The sequence below is a fragment of the Heliangelus exortis genome, chromosome 9, assembly GCF_036169615.1.
Source record: "Heliangelus exortis chromosome 9, bHelExo1.hap1, whole genome shotgun sequence".
Classification (NCBI taxonomy): Eukaryota; Metazoa; Chordata; class Aves; order Apodiformes; family Trochilidae; genus Heliangelus; species Heliangelus exortis.
The window spans coordinates 13,499,948-13,518,654 of NC_092430.1; the positions used below are offsets into that span (position 1 = coordinate 13,499,948).

At 43.3% G+C, this 18,707-nt stretch overlaps 3 protein-coding genes across 3 annotated transcripts; 1 reads left to right on the forward strand and 2 right to left on the reverse strand.

Moving 5' to 3' along the window:
- Window positions 1-9,036: 9,036 nt before the first annotated feature.
- On the reverse strand, window positions 9,037-12,674 carry NCBP2 (nuclear cap binding protein subunit 2). The gene is made up of 4 exons (XM_071752218.1): window positions 12,417-12,674; window positions 12,136-12,317; window positions 11,394-11,532; window positions 9,037-10,852 (listed from the first exon to the last, which is right to left on the reverse strand). The coding sequence occupies exons 1-4, from the start codon at window positions 12,495-12,497 to the stop codon at window positions 10,781-10,783; spliced, it is 474 nt and encodes a 157-aa protein (XP_071608319.1). The 5' UTR covers window positions 12,498-12,674; the 3' UTR covers window positions 9,037-10,780.
- Window positions 12,675-12,742: 68 nt separating this feature from the next.
- Window positions 12,743-13,575, forward strand: NCBP2AS2 (NCBP2 antisense 2 (head to head)). The gene has a single exon (XM_071752219.1). The coding sequence runs from the start codon at window positions 12,788-12,790 to the stop codon at window positions 13,067-13,069; it is 282 nt and encodes a 93-aa protein (XP_071608320.1). The 5' UTR covers window positions 12,743-12,787; the 3' UTR covers window positions 13,070-13,575.
- Window positions 13,576-14,609: 1,034 nt separating this feature from the next.
- On the reverse strand, window positions 14,610-18,451 carry PIGZ (phosphatidylinositol glycan anchor biosynthesis class Z). The gene is made up of 2 exons (XM_071752205.1): window positions 18,220-18,451; window positions 14,610-17,620 (listed from the first exon to the last, which is right to left on the reverse strand). Exons 1-2 carry the CDS (start codon window positions 18,335-18,337, stop codon window positions 16,059-16,061), a joined length of 1,680 nt encoding a protein of 559 aa, XP_071608306.1. The 5' UTR covers window positions 18,338-18,451; the 3' UTR covers window positions 14,610-16,058.
- Window positions 18,452-18,707: the final 256 nt, after the last annotated feature.

Below are 18,707 nucleotides of genomic sequence, written 5' to 3' on the forward strand. Positions count from 1 at the left end.
TGCTCCCTACAGCAGCATTTCTCAAGATGTTCTCAGAGCCCTGGTACTTCCTGGGGCCTCACAAGTTCCTGCTATCATGAGCGGAAGAATCGTAAACAGCCCTAAAGACTAAGTCTGCTGATAAATGATTAAATGTTTCTTTCATGAGAAGCTGTAAAGAATTATCCCCTCCCAATCAATTTTCTGTACAGGTAATGTGGGACTGATTGGGTCGGGGTGAGTAAGTGTGATAAATAGCCATTCTGGGCAGCTTTCTCACACAGCTGCAGAAAATGTGTTTGGCATTTATTAATGCTGTTTTGAACTTGGCTAATACGGGACACACTCTGCAAAAAGATGGGGAAAAACCTTATGTCAACACAGAACCTGGCTGATCTCCCTGCAACTCAGAGCTCCCTGGTAGCTCTCAACAGAGACTTCCGCTGCCCACTGGTGCTCCTGGAATTAGCACCATTTCTGGCTGATGCACTCAAACCAGCCCTTGAAATGCATCTTACAGAGAAAATGGCTCTCCCAGGAAATCATCAAATTCAAACCTGTCAAAATTAAATGTTCTCTTTTTGCCTCTTCTCGGTGGAGCGAAAAAGGAAAATCCTTTAATTGCATAAGAAAAACAAAGGAACACATCCACCAGCCCATTCCAATTAGCTCAGCAGCATTCAGATTAAACTAATCCTCACACACTGCTGATCCATCTGATTTTGATCACTGGTGAAACTGAACCCATGTGTGAAAGTAGCACGTACCAGTAAGAAGACGTCATTCTATTTTGCAACAGAAGTGGCAGGGGAAGAAAAATCAACATTACTAAAAATAGCACAGGATGCAGGCAGAACATACAGGCCAGAGCCAAACATGCCACAAAGGTCAGGAAAATAAGTTACTCAAAATATAAAATATTTTGGCTAATTTTAACGAAGTATGAACAACCACCCAGAGACTAGCCAGACTATCACTGAATTACTGGGAAATCACAGGCCTTACACTGAATACAAGGTGAGCTGTTCAGAACTCAGCCTTGTTCATTACTAGGACAGCTCTTTGTGGGACTGCAGGCAACCAAACACACAATTAGAAATACCCTTGAGGGGGAGGTCCTGGCACTCAGCACTCCACAGCATTAGGGCTACCCCAGTTAACTTAAACCTGCTACTCTGAGACAGGGTATGACAGGCATTTGACATTCATGAAGTCAAATCACAGCAAGGCAGTGACACACAGCCTTTCGGAGCCTCCTCCACAGAAGGCACCCACTTGCTGGTCAGATTACAGAGATGGAAAGAATAATTAAACGTGATATGTCACCTGTGCAGTTTGGAACACAAGCCAAAAATATACAGTGGAGAGATTTAAGCAGGAAAGGACATTCTGCTAGCAGGTAAGCTGCTAGGGCAGAGACACTGAAAGAAAACATGGAAAGGAAGCAAAGTTCAGCAACAAGTCATGATGCTTCACATTTCAGTGTTGCTTTCAAACAAACATAGAAAATCCACAGGCAAACCAGACTGATAATGTATTTTCAAAGACATCATCATAGCTTTGATGTTTCTTTAATTTACTTTTAACAATAATAATTTTATGGAAAAAAGCCATTAAGAAACAGGGGAGTAACCCTGCAGTCCTGACATGCCTGGGAATTTTGTCAAGAGTGGAAGGCTCTTCTGATAACAGAAATACCAGACACGTGCAAGCACAGCAGGGAATGCTGGCAGTGTCCTGGGCTGCATTAGGATGAGTAGTGCAAGAGGGTAAACCAGGAATGCTGAGTCCAGGGCTGGACTTGACAGTACAAAAGACAGCAATACATTGGAGAAAGTTCAATGGAGAACCATAAAGATAACGGAGGCACTGAATCATTTGTCAGACAAGGAAAAGCTGACAGAGCTGGGACTGTTTGCCCTGGAGAAGTGAAGGCTCAGGGGAAGCTTAACTATGTGTACGAATACCTCATGTGAGAGTTTCAAGAAGACAGAGCCAGGTTCTTCTCAGTAGTCCTCAGTAATAGGACATGAGGCAATGAGCACAAATTAAAGAAAATTAAACTCCAGGTGACCATAAGACAAGACTTTTTGACTCCACAGATGCTCAGACACTAGAACAGGTTGCCCAGAGTTGTAGAGATATCTTTGGAGACAGTAAAAATTTCAAGAACACAGCCCTGGACAACCTGCTTTAGGTGACCCTGTTTTGAGCAGAAGGTTGAATTGAATGGTCTCAAGGGGTCCAACTTTATCCAACCTCAACTGTTCTGCAATCCTGTGACATTAATCTTTGCCTGATGTGGGTCAACCAAGGACTGAGTGAACAACTACAGCATTTCCTATTTGATCCATATTGTTCCTTTAATTAGATAATCAGAAGAGGATCATTCTTCTTTCTTGGTCAAGAATTACGTCAAAAAGCTACCATCTTTCTTGTAGTAAGCTAATGTTTAGCTGAATACATTCAAACAGTCAATTCATTTCTGTGTTCCAAAACTCAAATTAAGATCTGATGAAGTGTTTAAAAGACAATGTACTGTCCATGTGCCAGGTCTCACAGGAGTGGTACCAGAGATACCAAATCATTTGCATAGGAAACATCACTTCAGATCCCAGCTACAAACACCAGACAAAGGCAGTACTACACATACTTAATTCTTAAAAATATAAAGCCAAAAACTCACACACACAGAACAGAAGTACAGCAAGTCCCAATGGTTGTGTGAGAGTTAAACACGTGCTTCTGGGGAAAATATTTCCAAGTCTCTTCAAAGTTCTCAAGCAGCTGCTGACACACAGTGGTAATTCAGAGAAGGGAAGTTTTGTTCTTAATGATCCAGGCTCACCCACCTCAAAAGCTGTGCTAGAAATTAAACCTGTGCTGTTCTGAACCTCCTTTACTGACATATGGCCTTGGTAAGCTTCCTGTCACTTTGCTTCTTTACCAAGGACAGATTCGGGTTGTGAAATGAAGCAAGTTGCTTCTGTGCTCCCCACTGCACTCAGAACAGCTGCATTACAGCTGCCTACAGTCTTTTACAAGAGGAGAGGAAATAGCCAAATGCTACTTCCAAGAATGGGATTGCATCCCTGTCCTTTACAGGAAGTACATTAGGCTCTTGCAGTAAACTTTGCTACAACAGAAAATAGGGAATTTGCTATAAATATATACAGCTCAGCAAAGAAATAAGGAAATGCTGCAAAACATTTAAACCTTTTCTTCAAATCTTTTTTTTAAAAAAGCACCCCCAGTTTCTTGACAAACACTGAAGCTTTTCTGCACTTACCAGAAGACCTAGGGTGCTTAATTCTGTCAGCCTTCAAGGAAAGTATGAATCATGTTGTTTCAATGTACAATGAACTCCCAATCCTGGCTTTGTGGGGAAAAAAAAAAAATCAAATATTCACGTTCACTTTAATACATTGACAAGCTAAGCTGTAAGAACCAGCATAAAGGCTGTAATAAAAAAAAGAAAAAAAAAAAAAAAAAAAAAAAGGTTCAGAAGTCACGTGTCATCCCTGAAGATCCCTGTGCTGCTGCTGACATGAGTGAGGCTCAGTGTCATAATAATCAACCAGTTCACGACCAGACATGACACAGCTCAGAGATCTCTGTTCCAGAGTCAGTTCATAATCTAATGCACCAGCTACAGAAATCAAGAAATGCAAGTAATTCTTTTAAATGACAAACAGAACTCAAAAGGCAAATGTGCTGTGTGACATAATTGTTGACATGTACATTGCATCATCACTCATCACCATGGTCCCTTTTCTGACATTGCACATGTGCAACATTGTCAGACCATGAAACTGTAACTGAAGTAGTAGATGCAAAAATCCTGATTTTCACTGATATTTTTGATGTCCCTGTTCACAGGATGCGTATGCATGAAGACAATAACCTCACATACCTACAGCCTTAGAACTTCAAGAATTCAACAGACTAAGCAGAAATAATTTAATGTTGAGGTTTATAATACATTCAACCCCAGAAACTGAGATAATTTTGTCATAAAAAATATCCCTTGCATAGATCAGCAGATACTCTGTTCACCCATTCTCTTGCTCGGTCTATACACAGTAATGTCACCAACAGAGAAATGTCACCAAGGTCTGTGAGTTCATCCTTCATCCACACTGGAGTAGATAAAAGGAAGAGCAGGTCCTACTTGAGTACACCACAAACAAACCACAAACATCACACTGTGCCTACACCATGGATTCAGACAGTGAAGTACTCATCTAGATCAGGAAGTCAACTCACAGAACACAGAACCAGTTGTTCATATAAGTCAAAGTGATATCGTTTTCTGCTAGGGTGTGAATAGATCAGAACAAACTCAGTCTCACACCAGTTTTAGTTCATTTAAATATGTTTAGGGGAAAATAAATGTTCAAAACACAGAATTAACACCACATCCAGGGACTGTTGATGGACACCATGTATTCATTCAGGCTACTGGGCTTCTTCAAATGTTTTATTAACTTTGCCTTGGTTGACCATTTTGTGTCTACAATCCAAGTTACTGGATTAAAACAAATCAGCTGGAGTCTTCTCTCACTTTTCACATCCTGCAGCTTCCTGCACTCTTCTGAAGCAAGATCTTTCTCTATCAAATTCTGTACACCTAGTAATATTTGCTTGCCCTCATAACCTTGGATTCAGAGAAAAACTCAGTCCTGCAACTGATTTTGGACACATACCCCAGGAGATTTTGAATCTCTCCTACTGAAAAGCTATGGTTACTTTCTGTGCCACTGTTTTGAGCAGCCTCCCTCACTCATTTTGGGATACAACTACGGAGTCAACACTGCTCCCACATGCCCTTTCAAGAATTCTCCTGGCATGTTAGCAAGTTTATGGAGAAATAAGTCAGATAAAGTCCATTAAGGCACACTCAGTACTTTAGCACTATGAACAAAGATATCACTGAACTCAATGACAGACAAAACTTCCTTGCAGGGCTGCATTTTAAAAAACATTTCACCAAAAAGTCTACCATTACTCAAGAGGCCTCTGTGCAATCTGAGTAACTTACAAATTTTCTTGAGTTTCTCTCTGGCAAGCTTGGACAACAAACACCTTTCTCCTCATATTTTTGCAGATGGAGCACTGCAAAATTGCTGTGTGAAGGCTTTTTCAAGCTAATACATAGATTTCAAACAGGAAATTCAGCTGAGAATTTAAAAGCAGAAGCTCAGAGACTTCGGGACATTCCCAGATTTAATGGGAAAAAGTCCTTTTCAGTTCCTGGGAACGTGTTTCTCCTCTTACTGGAAGTGGGGAGAAAACCTACAAAAAAACAAACCAAAAACCAGTCCTTTGCCAACATGCAAAAACACAAATACCACTTACAGAACCTTTTGGTTCTACAATGCAGTGTTTTGATGCAATATTTCAGAAACGTCATGACAGTTGTACCTCTGCTAGTTCAAGGTATATTAGAAAATAGTTTAATCAGTCCCCAGTCACTTTTGCTTCAAGCAGAATCTTAATATGAGTTTCATCAAGAAACTGAGATGCTGCAGCTGTGGTGAAATGAGATTCTTTCTAAACACTGTGGCAGAACAACCACCCAGCTGACTGGAAGGACTCACTGAGTACATGCATCTTAAAGCAAGACAAAGCTTCTCATGACATCTTGTGGCAGCTTGACAAGCTGACAGGGTTCTTGTCTTGTTTTCAGAAAAAAAACCCCAAAGCCATTAAATGTTGTAACCCAGTCATCATACATAAAACCAAATACACAAGAAAAAGCACCAATTTATAATCATATTAAGGTTAACAGACTAGCAACACTTCTTTTTACTTATGTCAGAAAAATTCCCCTTATAAAAATATATAGACACAAAGTATAAAACCAGTCCATTATTTTAAAGCAATGCAATTGTTACAAAATCAAAACAGATTCAGTTTGAAGCAATTCCAGCTGCACATAAGCTATAGATCTAAAGACAAGTATGTATTCCTAAATCTGAATACATTCTTACCAGCGGAAGATAACTAAGCTGCTGCTAAGCATCAAAACAGTAACGGGCTACAGACCCACAAATCCTGATCCCTAGTTGTATCCACTCCGAAAAGCCATCTACTGATGACAAAAATTAGGGGTTTGTCCGTATTTACAACACGAAGTAAAGCAAAATCTTGAAAGAGTACGACATGCAACGTGCCGCACTAAACTGCTTTCAGACACCAACTTCACCTTGTCAGGACATAAAAGCGTAAAATTTCGCAGTCACTAGAGGGAGCCATCTAGCACTTCCTTGTGCCTCCGGTGTTTGAAACTAAAATTTCATGGCTCTGCTACAAAGATTATTTGTGCCTTATCTAAACACACTAATCAGTAAGTATTGTAAAGAAGGGACATCCTTCTTTGGCTATTTACCTTTTTTTTTTTTTTTTTTTTTTTTTTTTTTTTTTTTTTAAGAACCCAAATAAGCACTAAAATAACCTTCAGATAGAAGCTAAAACAATATTACTACCTCACTGAAGTTAAGTATATCCTTGTCTTTGAAAGCAGGCTGGAGAGTGGCAGGAAGATGATCTTCATGAACTGTGGAACCCATACACAAAAATGGATTTCTCCCACTTTCAGAAAGCAGCTTCTGAAGGTCAGCAAAATTTATTCTTCATGTAGCTCTGGTTCCAACTGAGAGGGACATATATCCTTTCCACCTTTGTGATGCAGACATTGGACAAAATAACATGGCCTAAAAATACAAATATTGTATCTTTATGGGTTTTGAGACCTCGATCATTTGCCCAGAAATCAGAATGGAACATGTATTACTCAGCTCATTCCTGATCCAGTATGTGTTACATAAATGTAACAATAAAATGTAACAATGAAGCACTAACAAAGTGGGATCTCCAGAGGACCTCTAGGGACCAAGATTAGAGTAAATTACCTATGTAGGTGGAAATGACAGATTTTTATGATGTATTTTTCTCTCAAATTGCGTTTTCTAGAACTGATTATAACACTACCCTAGGAACTTCAGATGCTTCATGAAGTGTATGAACTGAACTCTGCGTGTATCCTTTATGGGCTGTACAAGGTGCTGGAATAGACAAGTTTGTGACCAATTTGTTTAAACTAAACTTCAGTCGAGTCTCCTCGTGCAGTGCTAACAGCTATGTCTGGAGGTGGAAGAAAGAAGTAAGCTCTCTGAGTTTTTGTAGTTCAATCAGTTTAAGATCTGAAAATGAGCAAAGGAGCTTTATGGTAGAAGCTTTTTACCTCAGCATACAAATCATAAATTGTCTTATTTTTTAAGTAGATTGCCCCCCCAAACAAACAAACAAAACCAACACAAAAACAAAGAAAAAACAACTGTCCTTCTTTACTATGAGTTCTCATCCAGTCTTGATAGAGCACATGCTTTCGATACAGGAGCAAGGCTTGTTTCCAGCTTGCACCATTACAGAAGCCTTGGGATACAAACATCACCAGTGCTCAAGAGCTTTCCTCTGCCTACCTGGGACAGAAAAAGAGATGAAGCAGTAACAGAGGCAACACCTGCCAGTCACAAGCTGAGGCTCCACTCCAGTCTTAGTCAAACAAGTGCAGGGATGTCTCCTGCCCTGAGTCATGAGAAACATTTACACCATCTAGTTATCCTAAAAGGGAGAGCAGAGGAGTTGGGTGCATTACTACAGAGCACCTCTGAGTATATCCAGTCCTTTGTGCTAAAGCTTAATTAATAGGAACAGGCAAGAGAAACACAACAACACAATTAGGCCATTATTTTCCACACAACAGAGGTTCTGAAGCCCAGGATGCAGTCTTCATCAATTTATTGGTACAGCATCTATAGTCATATCACAGTCTATACTTACCTGAAAGTGCCAAATACACTCAGCTAGAAGCAGAAATAAATAAATAAAAGAAGTCCATACAAATTCTTCTATCTCTAGCATAAGATACAATTTGTTTTTTAAGAAAAACAAATAGACGAATTTATAAGACATATAGATCCTGTGAACTGCTTTCCTTTGAATATTACTGTCCTCAGCTGTATAGATTAAAGCCTTCCCACAAACCATGTACATTTTTAACTGTTCATCAGTTTTGGCCCTCATAAGCTTAACCTGACAAGATGAGGAAGATGAGGTACTGGATATTAACTTAAACACATTAATCATTTTGTCTTTCAGAATCATCTGCCTAGAACCATTACATTAGCATCAACAGTGATTGCACTGACACAAACCCAAGCAGGAACCCAAGCACAGGGTAATAACCTGACTAACATAAAGACCACCTTGAAACTCGCCTGCAGGGGTACACTGGTAACAGGAATTATTTTGTCAGACATTGATAATGAAAGCCTTTAGTGCTCCAGTTTACACTCTGCTGATTTTACAGTGTAATAAGATGACAAATGCTGTGAATACCAATCTTATTTGTAGCTATTTGTGCCACAGAGGCACGTAAATCAACCCACTGTGAGCCTGCACGAGAGTCTGAGGAAGAAACTGAAGTTCTCAGTGCCTTAATTCCTAACAGGCTTTCTTCCATCAAGGTGTTATCTAAGCTTCCATTCATTTTTATTTCTTCATGGATACAAATACACACGTGGATTCTGTAAAAATATATAATTACGATGAACAAATATTTAGAAAAGCTAAAACTTCTATGAAAATGTATATAATCACAACCACCTATGACATTATAAAACCATAGGAGAACCTATGCTTCCAAGAGAACCTAATCACAATGAACAATGTAAGAAAGCTAGAAAAGACCCACAGTGAAGTTTCAAAGACTGAATTCAGTTACATTCTTTGGTAAGCACTAGCTTCAGCACCCACTTCAGTATCAGTAAATGGCTTAATTTTTCTTTTGTAATCCAAGAAGTACCAGAATGAAGACTGTAACTGGATGCTGAAAGATGTTTGGGTAAGAAACTGAATGAGACTGACTATCCAGTCAAAGGAAGGAATATTTGCTCTCTCCATTTTAAAAGACACTAGAACAAAGGATGTGAACAAGAGTCTGACTATAGCTCTTTCCACTGATTAAATTAAATTTTAAAAAAATAACAAAACTTATTAATGTTGCAGCTTTATTTGAAAGTAAATTAAGAGTTTCAGTAACATAAATTTGTATACAAAATTGATACAATTAAAAAGAAAGTTCAGAGATTTCCTAGAGCAGATTACAGGCTGTAAACTCATAATCAAATATTTTATGTAAAAAAAGGTAACTTTGTTTTAAGTCTTGTTTGCAGACCAGCACCAAATGATCCTGAAAATCTAGTCCTACTCTCTTTGTCAAAAAACCCAAAGCTCACCCAAAACTTTCCTCGAAGTCTCACAGCAGTTGTTCTACCTTACTGTATTTCCAATTTACAGGAACAGTTGTCAAGAAACACATCTGTTTTCAGATGTACACTGTACACAAGAAACACATCAAACAATATCTTCAGTGAGTAAAAATCAACCTTTATATACTTGGGATTTTAAATTATTTTAAGAAGCCATGTACAACAAGGTATTTGGACAAAACTTGATGCACTGACATTTCCAAAGAACTCAAAAGTTCACAAAAAACAAATAATCCAAAGTTCTGTAACAGTTCCTTTTGAGATATTTCACTTCAGCAAGTCAGTTTCAAAGACCTTGGGAGCACGTATTGTTTTCAATCCTTATCTTAAGTACATCAAAATCCCATCATATAAACCAGCAGTATTAATCAGATCCAGAGATGGAAAAAAAATTAAAAATCTATCATCCTGCAATTCTTCTTCCCAGGCTTAACACATTCTCAGCAGAAAGGCTCCTCCCAAAACTTGTCTATTTTTTTACTTTAGCCTTTGTCTGAAATCAGGTTTCTCAGTCAGTAAATCAGTTTTGAGAACAAATTTCTGATTATACACCTGGTTCCTCAGAAGTCCCATTTCTGGAGGTAAGTGCACAACTTGGCTTCATACCACAATTGTAGGCACAAGCAAGACACCTCTCTTTAAATGTTAAGGCTGTAGAGAACTAACAAACAGGAGCAAAATACTACTACTCCAAATATGAAAATAGCTGCAGCAGTTATTAAACTGAGTAGTTCTTGCAGTTACTGTTCTCTGTATCCCACAAAGCAAAATGGCCCTGAATCATACAATGTTATGGGATCACATTATACTTTGTAGAAAATTGCAAGAGTCTGTTTCCTTCTCTCTGCTAGGCCTGCTTCCCGTAATTCCTGGGCTCAGTCTGACTTGATCTTACTGTGGCCTTTAATGTAGGTATGCTAGGACCAGCATCAGTGTAAAAGGACACTTATCCAGAAACCCCAGAAAATGCACAATTTTAAGTCTTCCCTAGAAACTGCAAAATGTTCCTAGAAATTGCACTTCCCTTTTCATACTGTTTGCCTTTTTCTTTCATCACTGAAACATACACCAAGCCTCATTTCTTGCCACACTCCACCCTGTGATACCAATGTAAACAAAACCCCAGTGACAGAAAAATCAAGTTTTACCAGTGAAAAAAAGCACCATAGTGTTAAACCTTTGTTCCTTATAGCAGTTACAGCAGCATTAAAAGACCAAAGCCTCACCCGTACTATTACTTAAAGCCTTGCTACCAGGTCCTCTGTATTAACGTATTCTGCAATGCTTTAGCTCCTGGTATTAGAACGAAGTAAATATCAAACACGTTATGTGACCACAGGAACATGGATGGCAGTTTCTGTGAATTTCTAGACACATAAATTGGTGTGCAACAGACCTACTTTGTGCCTGGTAACATTTACAATGCTGATTTAGTTCTCCTGTGAGGCAGATGAGTTATTCACTATTCATTGGCACTGAACATTTTTGCCATAGCCACCTCTTCCAGCATCATAGTCTTGCCGATACTCATCTCGGACCTTATGGAGAAGGAAAAAAGGGAACCCCGTAAAAATAAAGAAACAATTTCTCAAAGACTATTACACCATGAGAACACAGTCACACTGAGGCAGTGGCCATAAGAAGCTAACACAGCAGATGGCAAAGTGCATCACTCAGAAGCCCAGGAGAAAGCACAAACTTCCTTTTTAATGATGTCCAGGGGGGACTCTTTAATCGAGACAGCTGAACTGAAGATCACCCAGCCTCATGCTTCAGCAGCAAAAGCCTCTGCTAGTTGCCCAACTTTAGGTAAACTGTCATTCTTTGTGTTCTTCACACTTCACATTTTCTGGGCTTATTTATAACCATTAACTCCCCAAAAATTTTCTGAACGTACTTTCAGGGAAATACATGAAGTTACTTATTCTTACCAGGTAGCATCATTGATAAGATATCTTGCAGATAAGTGTATAGCATATCTTAAACAATAATTTTTAAACTGATATTTCTGAAGTTAAAAAAAAGCACTGGTTTGCAAAGTCACCAATCCCTTAAAAATTAGACTGCACAGCGACTTACCTGGCCCCCTGATCGCCCACGTCCATACTGTCTACCCTCCTTAAATCCTGCATCCCAGTCTGTCCTTATGATCCTGTCATCAAGTCTGGTTCCGTTGATGTATCGCATGGCATTTTCAGCATCTCCTCTGGTGTAATACCTTAGGAATACGTTAATGAAAAAAACCTCCAGGGTTCTACTTTTAACACATGGAAAAAAAGAACAGTATCAAATGAGCTAGAAAACCAAGTATTTGCTTGCCTCAGGTTCCTGCTTGGTTACTTTGAAAAGCATCCCCCCTTTTATGAAGCTATATGGGCTGAGAAAACTGCTGGTGAAGCAGAGCAATACACATGAATGCAAGCACATTAAAAATGTGTAAAATGGATCAAGTTTTTAACCATGCTCACCCTTAAAATCATAAAGGCCTACTGCTAAAGAAAGAATGAGAAATCCCATGCATGCTCCATTCTGCAAACTTTCACCATTTCAGCAAGTTTACTAGAACCAGTAACAATGATCTTCAGAAACTTGCATGCCACGAAGTCAACGCGCTGCAGGGGTGCAAGATACGGACTGAAACTTTGGGTGTGAAAAGAAACCCTTCTTTACTCAGGCACCGAGAATACGCTGTTACTGCAGAGACCAACTACCTGAACTTAGTAACCCCCACTGAATGTGCAGCATGTTTGCCCTCCCTCGCCCAGGACTCCCACCCACACTTTAGCAACTGAGTAATCTCAGAATGCCCGCAGAAGGATACTCCACGAAGCAGAAGCCACAGGCGGTTTTCTTCACTTTGTCCAGCCCCATGATGACCTTCTTGATGTCGCCGCTCTTGCCAAAGAGTTCGTGGATCTGCTCCTCCGTGGTGTAGAAGGAGAGGTTCCCCACATACAGCGTGCAGCTCTTCCTCAGCAGCCGCTCCTGGTCGTACCGCGTCCCCTGAGCCCCAACGACAGCGTTACCTCACGGCGGGGCCACCACAGGGCCCGGCCGACCGCGCGGCCCCCGCCCCAGCTGCATTGGCGGCGCCCCGCTCACCCGGAAGTGCTGGTCCCGGTACTGGCTGAGGTCAGCGTAGGAGTCGCTGCGGAGGATGCTCAGCGTCCCCCCGGAGCACATGGCGGTCCAGCCGCCCCTCGGCCTCTCCTCGGCCTCTCCTCGGCCTCTCCTCGGCCTCTCCTCTGCCTCTCCTCTGCCTCTCCTCTGCCTCCCTCCGCCTCCCGCTGCCGCCGCTGCCGCCCCTCGGCCTCTCCTCTGCCTCCCGCTGCCTGCCGCTGCCGCCCCTCAGCGCGCACGTGACAGGCAGGCACCGGCTCAGAGGCCAATGGGGAGGCGATCCCGGCCCTCGCGAGAGCGGGCGGGGCGCGGCTCTCGCGAGAGGGGTCTGTTGTCGCGATAGCGGGCGCAGGATGGTGGTGCGGCGGCTGCTGTTCCTGCTGCTGAGCAGCCCGCACCTCATCCAGAAGCTCTCCGAGTCCCGGCCCATCCGCGCCGCCGCCCGCATCGCCGTCGCCGCCATCACCCGGGGGCAGCTCGGCGCCCGCCAGGCAGCGCGGGACCTGGGCCCCCGCCTGATGCGCCTGCGCGACGCCTTCCGGGAGGAGCTCAAGGACGGCGCCCGGCAGCGGGGGTGGCAGCGGCCCCCCGGGCGCGGGTCGGGCCGAGGAGGCCGTCCCGGAGCCACCCCCTGAGCGCTGCGCACGGCGGGAGGTGGCTGCGGGACGGCAGCCGGCGCGGGATCCCGCCACGGAGGAAGAGGAGAAGGAAACGGCGACCGCGGGCCTGCGGCAGGACGGGAGCGTTACAGCCGGCGGGTGAGCGGGCGGCGGGGCCCCGGTGACGGGGGATCGGGTGACAGCTGAACCTCATCTGCTTCCACCGAACCGGGCACGGCTCGGGGCTGCTGCGGCAGCCACGGTTACCCCGGCCTGCCCAAAGGCGGGTGGCGGAGCTGCGGACTGAGGCTGCCGTTCCACAGAGTTGCCGTGAGCGGCTGCTGAGGCCAAGCATGAGGAGGGGACGCGTGCGGCTTTTTGCTACGGGGGATTTTCATTTCAAAGTCAGTTTACATTTCCCACAGAACTCAGTAACGGAAGGCAGACTCGCATCAAACATCATCCAGAATACTGTCGACATAATCACTTTAAGTGCTTGATATGAAACTTGAAATAAAAACAAATTGCGCAGTGGACTTTAACAGTTTATGTCTATACAACAATAATATTCTACATTGATATTGCAATTTTGGTACAAAAAGAGTGCTAAATGTAGGTGGTGATGGATAATCACCTATTTTACAGGTAGGTAAAAGAGATTCAGTTGCTATCCTAAAAGCACACCTTAAGTCCATGGTAGCAAGAAGCGTTTAGAGGGAAAAATGATCCATAGAGCCATCCTAATTATTAATATGGAAAAAGATACATCCATCATATGTATTGCATTAGGCTGGTTTACCTAAGTTCCTGTATGAGACAAAATATGAGACTAAGTAGTTAACCTTCTTTCATAGCATGTCTCACTGTTTAGTGGAAAAGTTCACTGGGGAGGATGATTTCCATTCTTTATATTACCCCAGGTGAAAAGAACATTGCAAATAATCAGGGATAGAGTTTCCAGCATTGGTGGTAAAATTAAACTTCCCACCAACAAAGACTTAGGTGTGCCTGGATGGAAAAACTGGATCTACAGTGTAAATGGTAAGGATATAGCAGGTGAGACAAAAGCAGTGTGTTTTCAGTCTGAATTAGTATTTGTAATCCAGGTTCTCTTTGTAGCTTAATCACAGGTTACCTTTGCTGAGGTAGAGAAGTCATCATGCCAAGGTAATGATGCTCCATCACATCCCTTAAGAGTTTTGAGATCCACCCCACTGAGATTGCTGGAGATCAAAAGTTTTAAGAAAATAATTTTAAAAATTTAAAATAAGCTGTTTAAGAAAGCTGAAACCAATAAGCAGGTATTCCACAGAATACCAACTGTGGCACACGATCATTGCCCCAGTGTAAGATAGCAAAAAGGAAAATAACTTGTAAAACACATTTTGCTGTATAATGCATTCATAGCTCCTTCCATTACTTTGTGAGTCTCCAGTACATATACATATACATATATATATATATATATGCCCTCTCCCCCTGCCTCCCCCCAAACATTCACCTTTCATTTACCAGCCTATCAGCAATGATGGATTAAAGATGGGTGATAAATTCACAGAGGAGACTTAACACAAAATGACTTACAAGAGAGCAAGAGCTATGTTCCTTAAATATCTAGATTGTACATTTAATTTGGAATATACAAGCAGATCCTTCACGCAGGGATTTCTCCAAGCTTCCCTTTAGAGTCAGGCATCAGTGTCTTTCAAAAAAAACTGTCTTGGAAGACCTTAATGAAAAGCTGTGCTGATGAAGAATTGCAAGGAGCATTTCTGTGAGCAGAATTCAGACATCAGGTTTGCCTTAGAGACAGAGGCTTGATCTACAAGGCTTGTGCCAAATCAGTATCTCCCAGATCCAGAAGTTCATGCAGGAAAAAACGAAAATTGTTATTTGTGCCATACTACTAAGCAAATCCATCATTCTCAGCTGAAGCTCAGGGTTATTTGTATTCTTTAAAATGAGGCTGCTCTCTAGCAGAGAGCCAGGATGTGATCTGTCATTCTCACTAAGGTCATTTCGTGGGGAGTGCTTCCTGAAGGGGGAGTGGGTTGCAGGGGATGAGGCTCCTCCCTCAGATGCTGCCCCGCAGCAGCGCTGTTGGATCGCTGACTCTGTAGGAAGCCAGTCCGGAGATCTGCTAGTGAAACGCATACGGAGGATCAAATCCCCCCGAGTTACCTGTCTTCTATCTGCAGCTCCTTGAACCAACTGACTGCAGGGCCTGGAGCCACAGCAGAGGAGTGGGAGCTGCAGGAGACACAGCAGGAGCTTGCAGGGAGAGGACAGCTTCGCAGCTCAACAACAGATGGGCTTAATGCCACCAAAATGCCACGTCCTCAGGCTGTAATACGTATGTAGTGCATCCACAGGAATTAACTGTGGCAAGAAAGGCTAAACAGGAAAAGCTTGGATTGTAGGATTTAGCACAAATACTTACGCTGAAGCATCTTCTGTGTTCTAAATCAGATTTTGTCAAATCAGTGCTGGGGATTTTTCAAGACAGAATCACCCAAGACAATATTACAGTGCTGCTGCCTATATTGTGATTGAAATCTGGTCCAATGACTGTGAGGAGGCTCAGAATTTTTAAGAGCATAAAAGTAAAACCTTACTGGGTCAGACCAGCTTTTATTTTGTCCTGTAACCTCTCTGTAGCAGCTGAGTTAGTGCCTGTTATAATTAAAAAACACACAATCGACAAACCCACTGTAAGTTATAAGAAGTTTCAAAATAAATCTCACATGGAAAGAGCTAAGTTTGAATCTATTTTGGTAGGTTCTGACTTCACACTCTTTCCTCAGGGAAATAACCTAAGTTTATATGAAACACCAAAAGGGCTGAATAACTCAAATATTAAGCAGGTTCTAACTTGAACTTGCTATACTGGGAAATAGAAGAGCAAGAGGAAAGGGAACAGAGAGACTCAGGGCAGTTCCCAGTGCCACTGCTTGTGCTGAAAGTAGGTCTGGGGACAGGCAGCACCCAAGCAAAGTGAAAAACTAGAAAATTTTTCTCCAAAAATCTAAAGGTGCTGCTGATCTCTGTCTACCTGAAGGATGTATAGTCCTAACTGACTTCTCCAATTTCCACTGAATAGGAAGGGTATTTGTGGTGGGTCTTCCATTGATAAGTGAGGAAATACCAAAGTCTCATTCTTGAATGAGACACCACATTTTGTAATTGTGGCTCTGACTGTACCAGGGATTATAACAAAAACATGACAGTCATTGCAGGTAAAAGTGTTTGCTTGCTGTTCTACTGTTTGGCAGAGGGTTCCTTCTTCACACCCAGCCATATCAATGACTTCTATATGTGTGTCTCTCTTCTTGATATTAAGCAGAGACCTGGGAGGCATGTAGGTGTGAGCAAAGAGTAAAGAATAGTGTCTTGGATGATTTGAAGACTCTGGAGAATGCACGAGTTGCTCCAACTGAAACAGACATGGTATCAGTCCTCCTTGGTGTAAGCATCCAAACAACAGAGCCCCAAGAACATTGAAAACAATAATAACATGCTTCCACTTCACAGCTCTGTTCTGTGACGTGCTGAACAGGACCAGTGGCAGGATGAGCGGAATGAGAAACCGAGGTTCTTGGTGACTGAAGAGGGAGAGAAATGCCAAAGGAACAAGATAAAACAGCAGTAATGTTGGATTGCCCTCGGAATGCACTGATAGCCCAGATGACCCATGGCAATGTGATTTGACCCATATTAACTGATGGATATATTTCTTTAACATTTTAAAACCAGCACAGATGGCCAGAACATGTAAGATACCAAAGAGCATTATTCCGTTGACTGCAAAATGTGTAACTCGTGGGTGACTTCCATGCAGTGCAAGATTATTAGGATTAAAATTGTACCTTAGAAAATTGAAAGGGGTTATTATAATTTTCTCATTTAACTGACCTATTACATCAAGTACACTGTTCTTTTTAATGCTGTAGATGTTGTCTAAGCTCATGGAGGTAAAATAGAAGGTGTCGGCTGTTATGAAAACAGTGGCAGTGAAGCATGCACATAGGACAAGCTTCAAAAAGTGGTTCATGACAGTTTTAATGCTCTTTTGAGAGTCAACAATCAAACCTGTCCAGTAAAGTAGGGGCATGAGAGCAAATGCCAAAAATGTTGGCCTGTTGAAAAACCCAGCAGCGGTTATAATGCCTATGAGAGGGCTGCTTGTAGGCTCCACTAAGCTGCCATTAGACTTTCTTGAGGAAATCAATACCATCAGAAGAGCAAAGAGAAGTCCTTCAAGTGTGTTGGTAAATGTTCTTGTATAAAATACCAGAGTGACATAGGATCCAGCAAGAAGTACCAGTGCTTTCCATGGATCTGCTTCCCAGAAAGGAGCTACTCGATAAACACTATAGTCGAGTATGAAAGAGAAGATTGTAAAGAGAATGCGAGGTGATACAAGCAGGGAGTAGCTGTTGATGCAACTTGAACACATGTCCAGCTCCTGCAAAGACTTGATCACCCAGTAGGTAACTCCAGATGTCATTAATGGAAAAACAACTGTTCTGCAAGGAGAGCTGGAAAGGAACTCCCAAGGATAATAGACCTGTAGGTTTAAAATGTCTCCTATAAAGGAAGAAGAAGAAAAAAATACATGCATAATATATTTTATTCAGTAATGCAGCATTAGGGATACAATTTAGTACAAAAGAGGCATCACGATGTAGAGCAGTCCCTAGACTTTTAAAGCTGTTGTTAACCCTGAAATCCTTAGGAGCACACCGTTAATCTTCACAAAGCTCCAAGGCAAAGAAGCCTGTCATTGTGACAGAGTCCCAGAGCACACGGTGCAACCCAGAGCTGCTCCCGCCCCGCCTGCAAGGGCCGCTGTGCAACAAAGAGAAGCACAGAGAGGGTCCCTCAGTTCATTATATCCTTGACACTTGCGGCACAGAAGGAAAGGGGTCTCGGAACGACGGGCAGGAAACACAGGCACGGACGCGTGAGAAACGCTCCCGTAGCGCAGCCTTACATCCCCGCTGCGGGCTGCCAGGAACGCACCCCTGGGCATCATCTCCGCAGCATCGGGGCTGTTCCCTTCTCGAGCGCTCCCGCCTCTCTTCGGGGCTCAGCGCCTCGCGGGGCATGCGGGCACCCTCAGAGCCAGCCCGGCCCGGCCCGACCCGCCCCCGGCCCGCCCCTCCCGGCAGCGCCTTCCACCTTACCGGCCATCACCTCGGGGGACTGGAAGAATTCGTCGGGGTGCAGGTAACCGGCCTGCGGCAGCAGGCACCATCCCGCCCGCAGCGCGGCCAGCAGCGCCCACAGCCCCCGGGCCCACATGCCGCCGCACCGGACCCGCCGCCGCACCGGACCCGCCGCCGTCGAACGGGACCCGCCAGGGGGCGCGCGCCCGCCGGACCCGCCGCCGCAGCGGGACCCCGGAGCGCTTGCGCGGCGCCCACCGCCCCGCGGGACCCCCCGGGCAGCCCCCGGCAGCCAGAGCGAACGCACCGCGAGTGGCGCGGAGACAAGGAAAGGAGACGCCAGAATTGGCCCAGAGGGTTCGGGAACTCGGGACTGCGCTCCGGGGGGGCTCTGAACCCCCACATCCAGGCCGTGGTCACCCCTCCAGCCCCGTTCTGTAGGTACAGCCAGAGAAGCGGCTCGGGACAAGCGCCCCTCTGGGATCCTAACAGCAGTTCTGCAGCAT

Bases quoted from the DNA above. Each gene is read 5' to 3' on its own strand.
- NCBP2AS2 (XM_071752219.1), top strand. From the start codon at position 12,788: ATGGTGGTGCGGCGGCTGCTGTTCCTGCTGCTGAGCAGCCCGCACCTC.
- PIGZ (XM_071752205.1), bottom strand. From the start codon at position 18,337: ATGTGGGCCCGGGGGCTGTGGGCGCTGCTGGCCGCGCTGCGGGCGGGA. The intron at 17,621-18,219 runs GTAAGGTGGAAG...CTTCCTTTATAG, and splicing joins GTCCCCCGAGGTGATGGCCG to GAGACATTTTAAACCTACAG.
- NCBP2 (XM_071752218.1), bottom strand. From the start codon at position 12,497: ATGTGCTCCGGGGGGACGCTGAGCATCCTCCGCAGCGACTCCTACGCT. The intron at 12,318-12,416 runs GTGAGCGGGGCG...GTTGGGGCTCAG, and splicing joins ACCGGGACCAGCACTTCCGG to GGGACGCGGTACGACCAGGA. The intron at 10,853-11,393 runs GTAAGTCGCTGT...CTTCTCCATAAG, and splicing joins GTGGGCGATCAGGGGGCCAG to GTCCGAGATGAGTATCGGCA.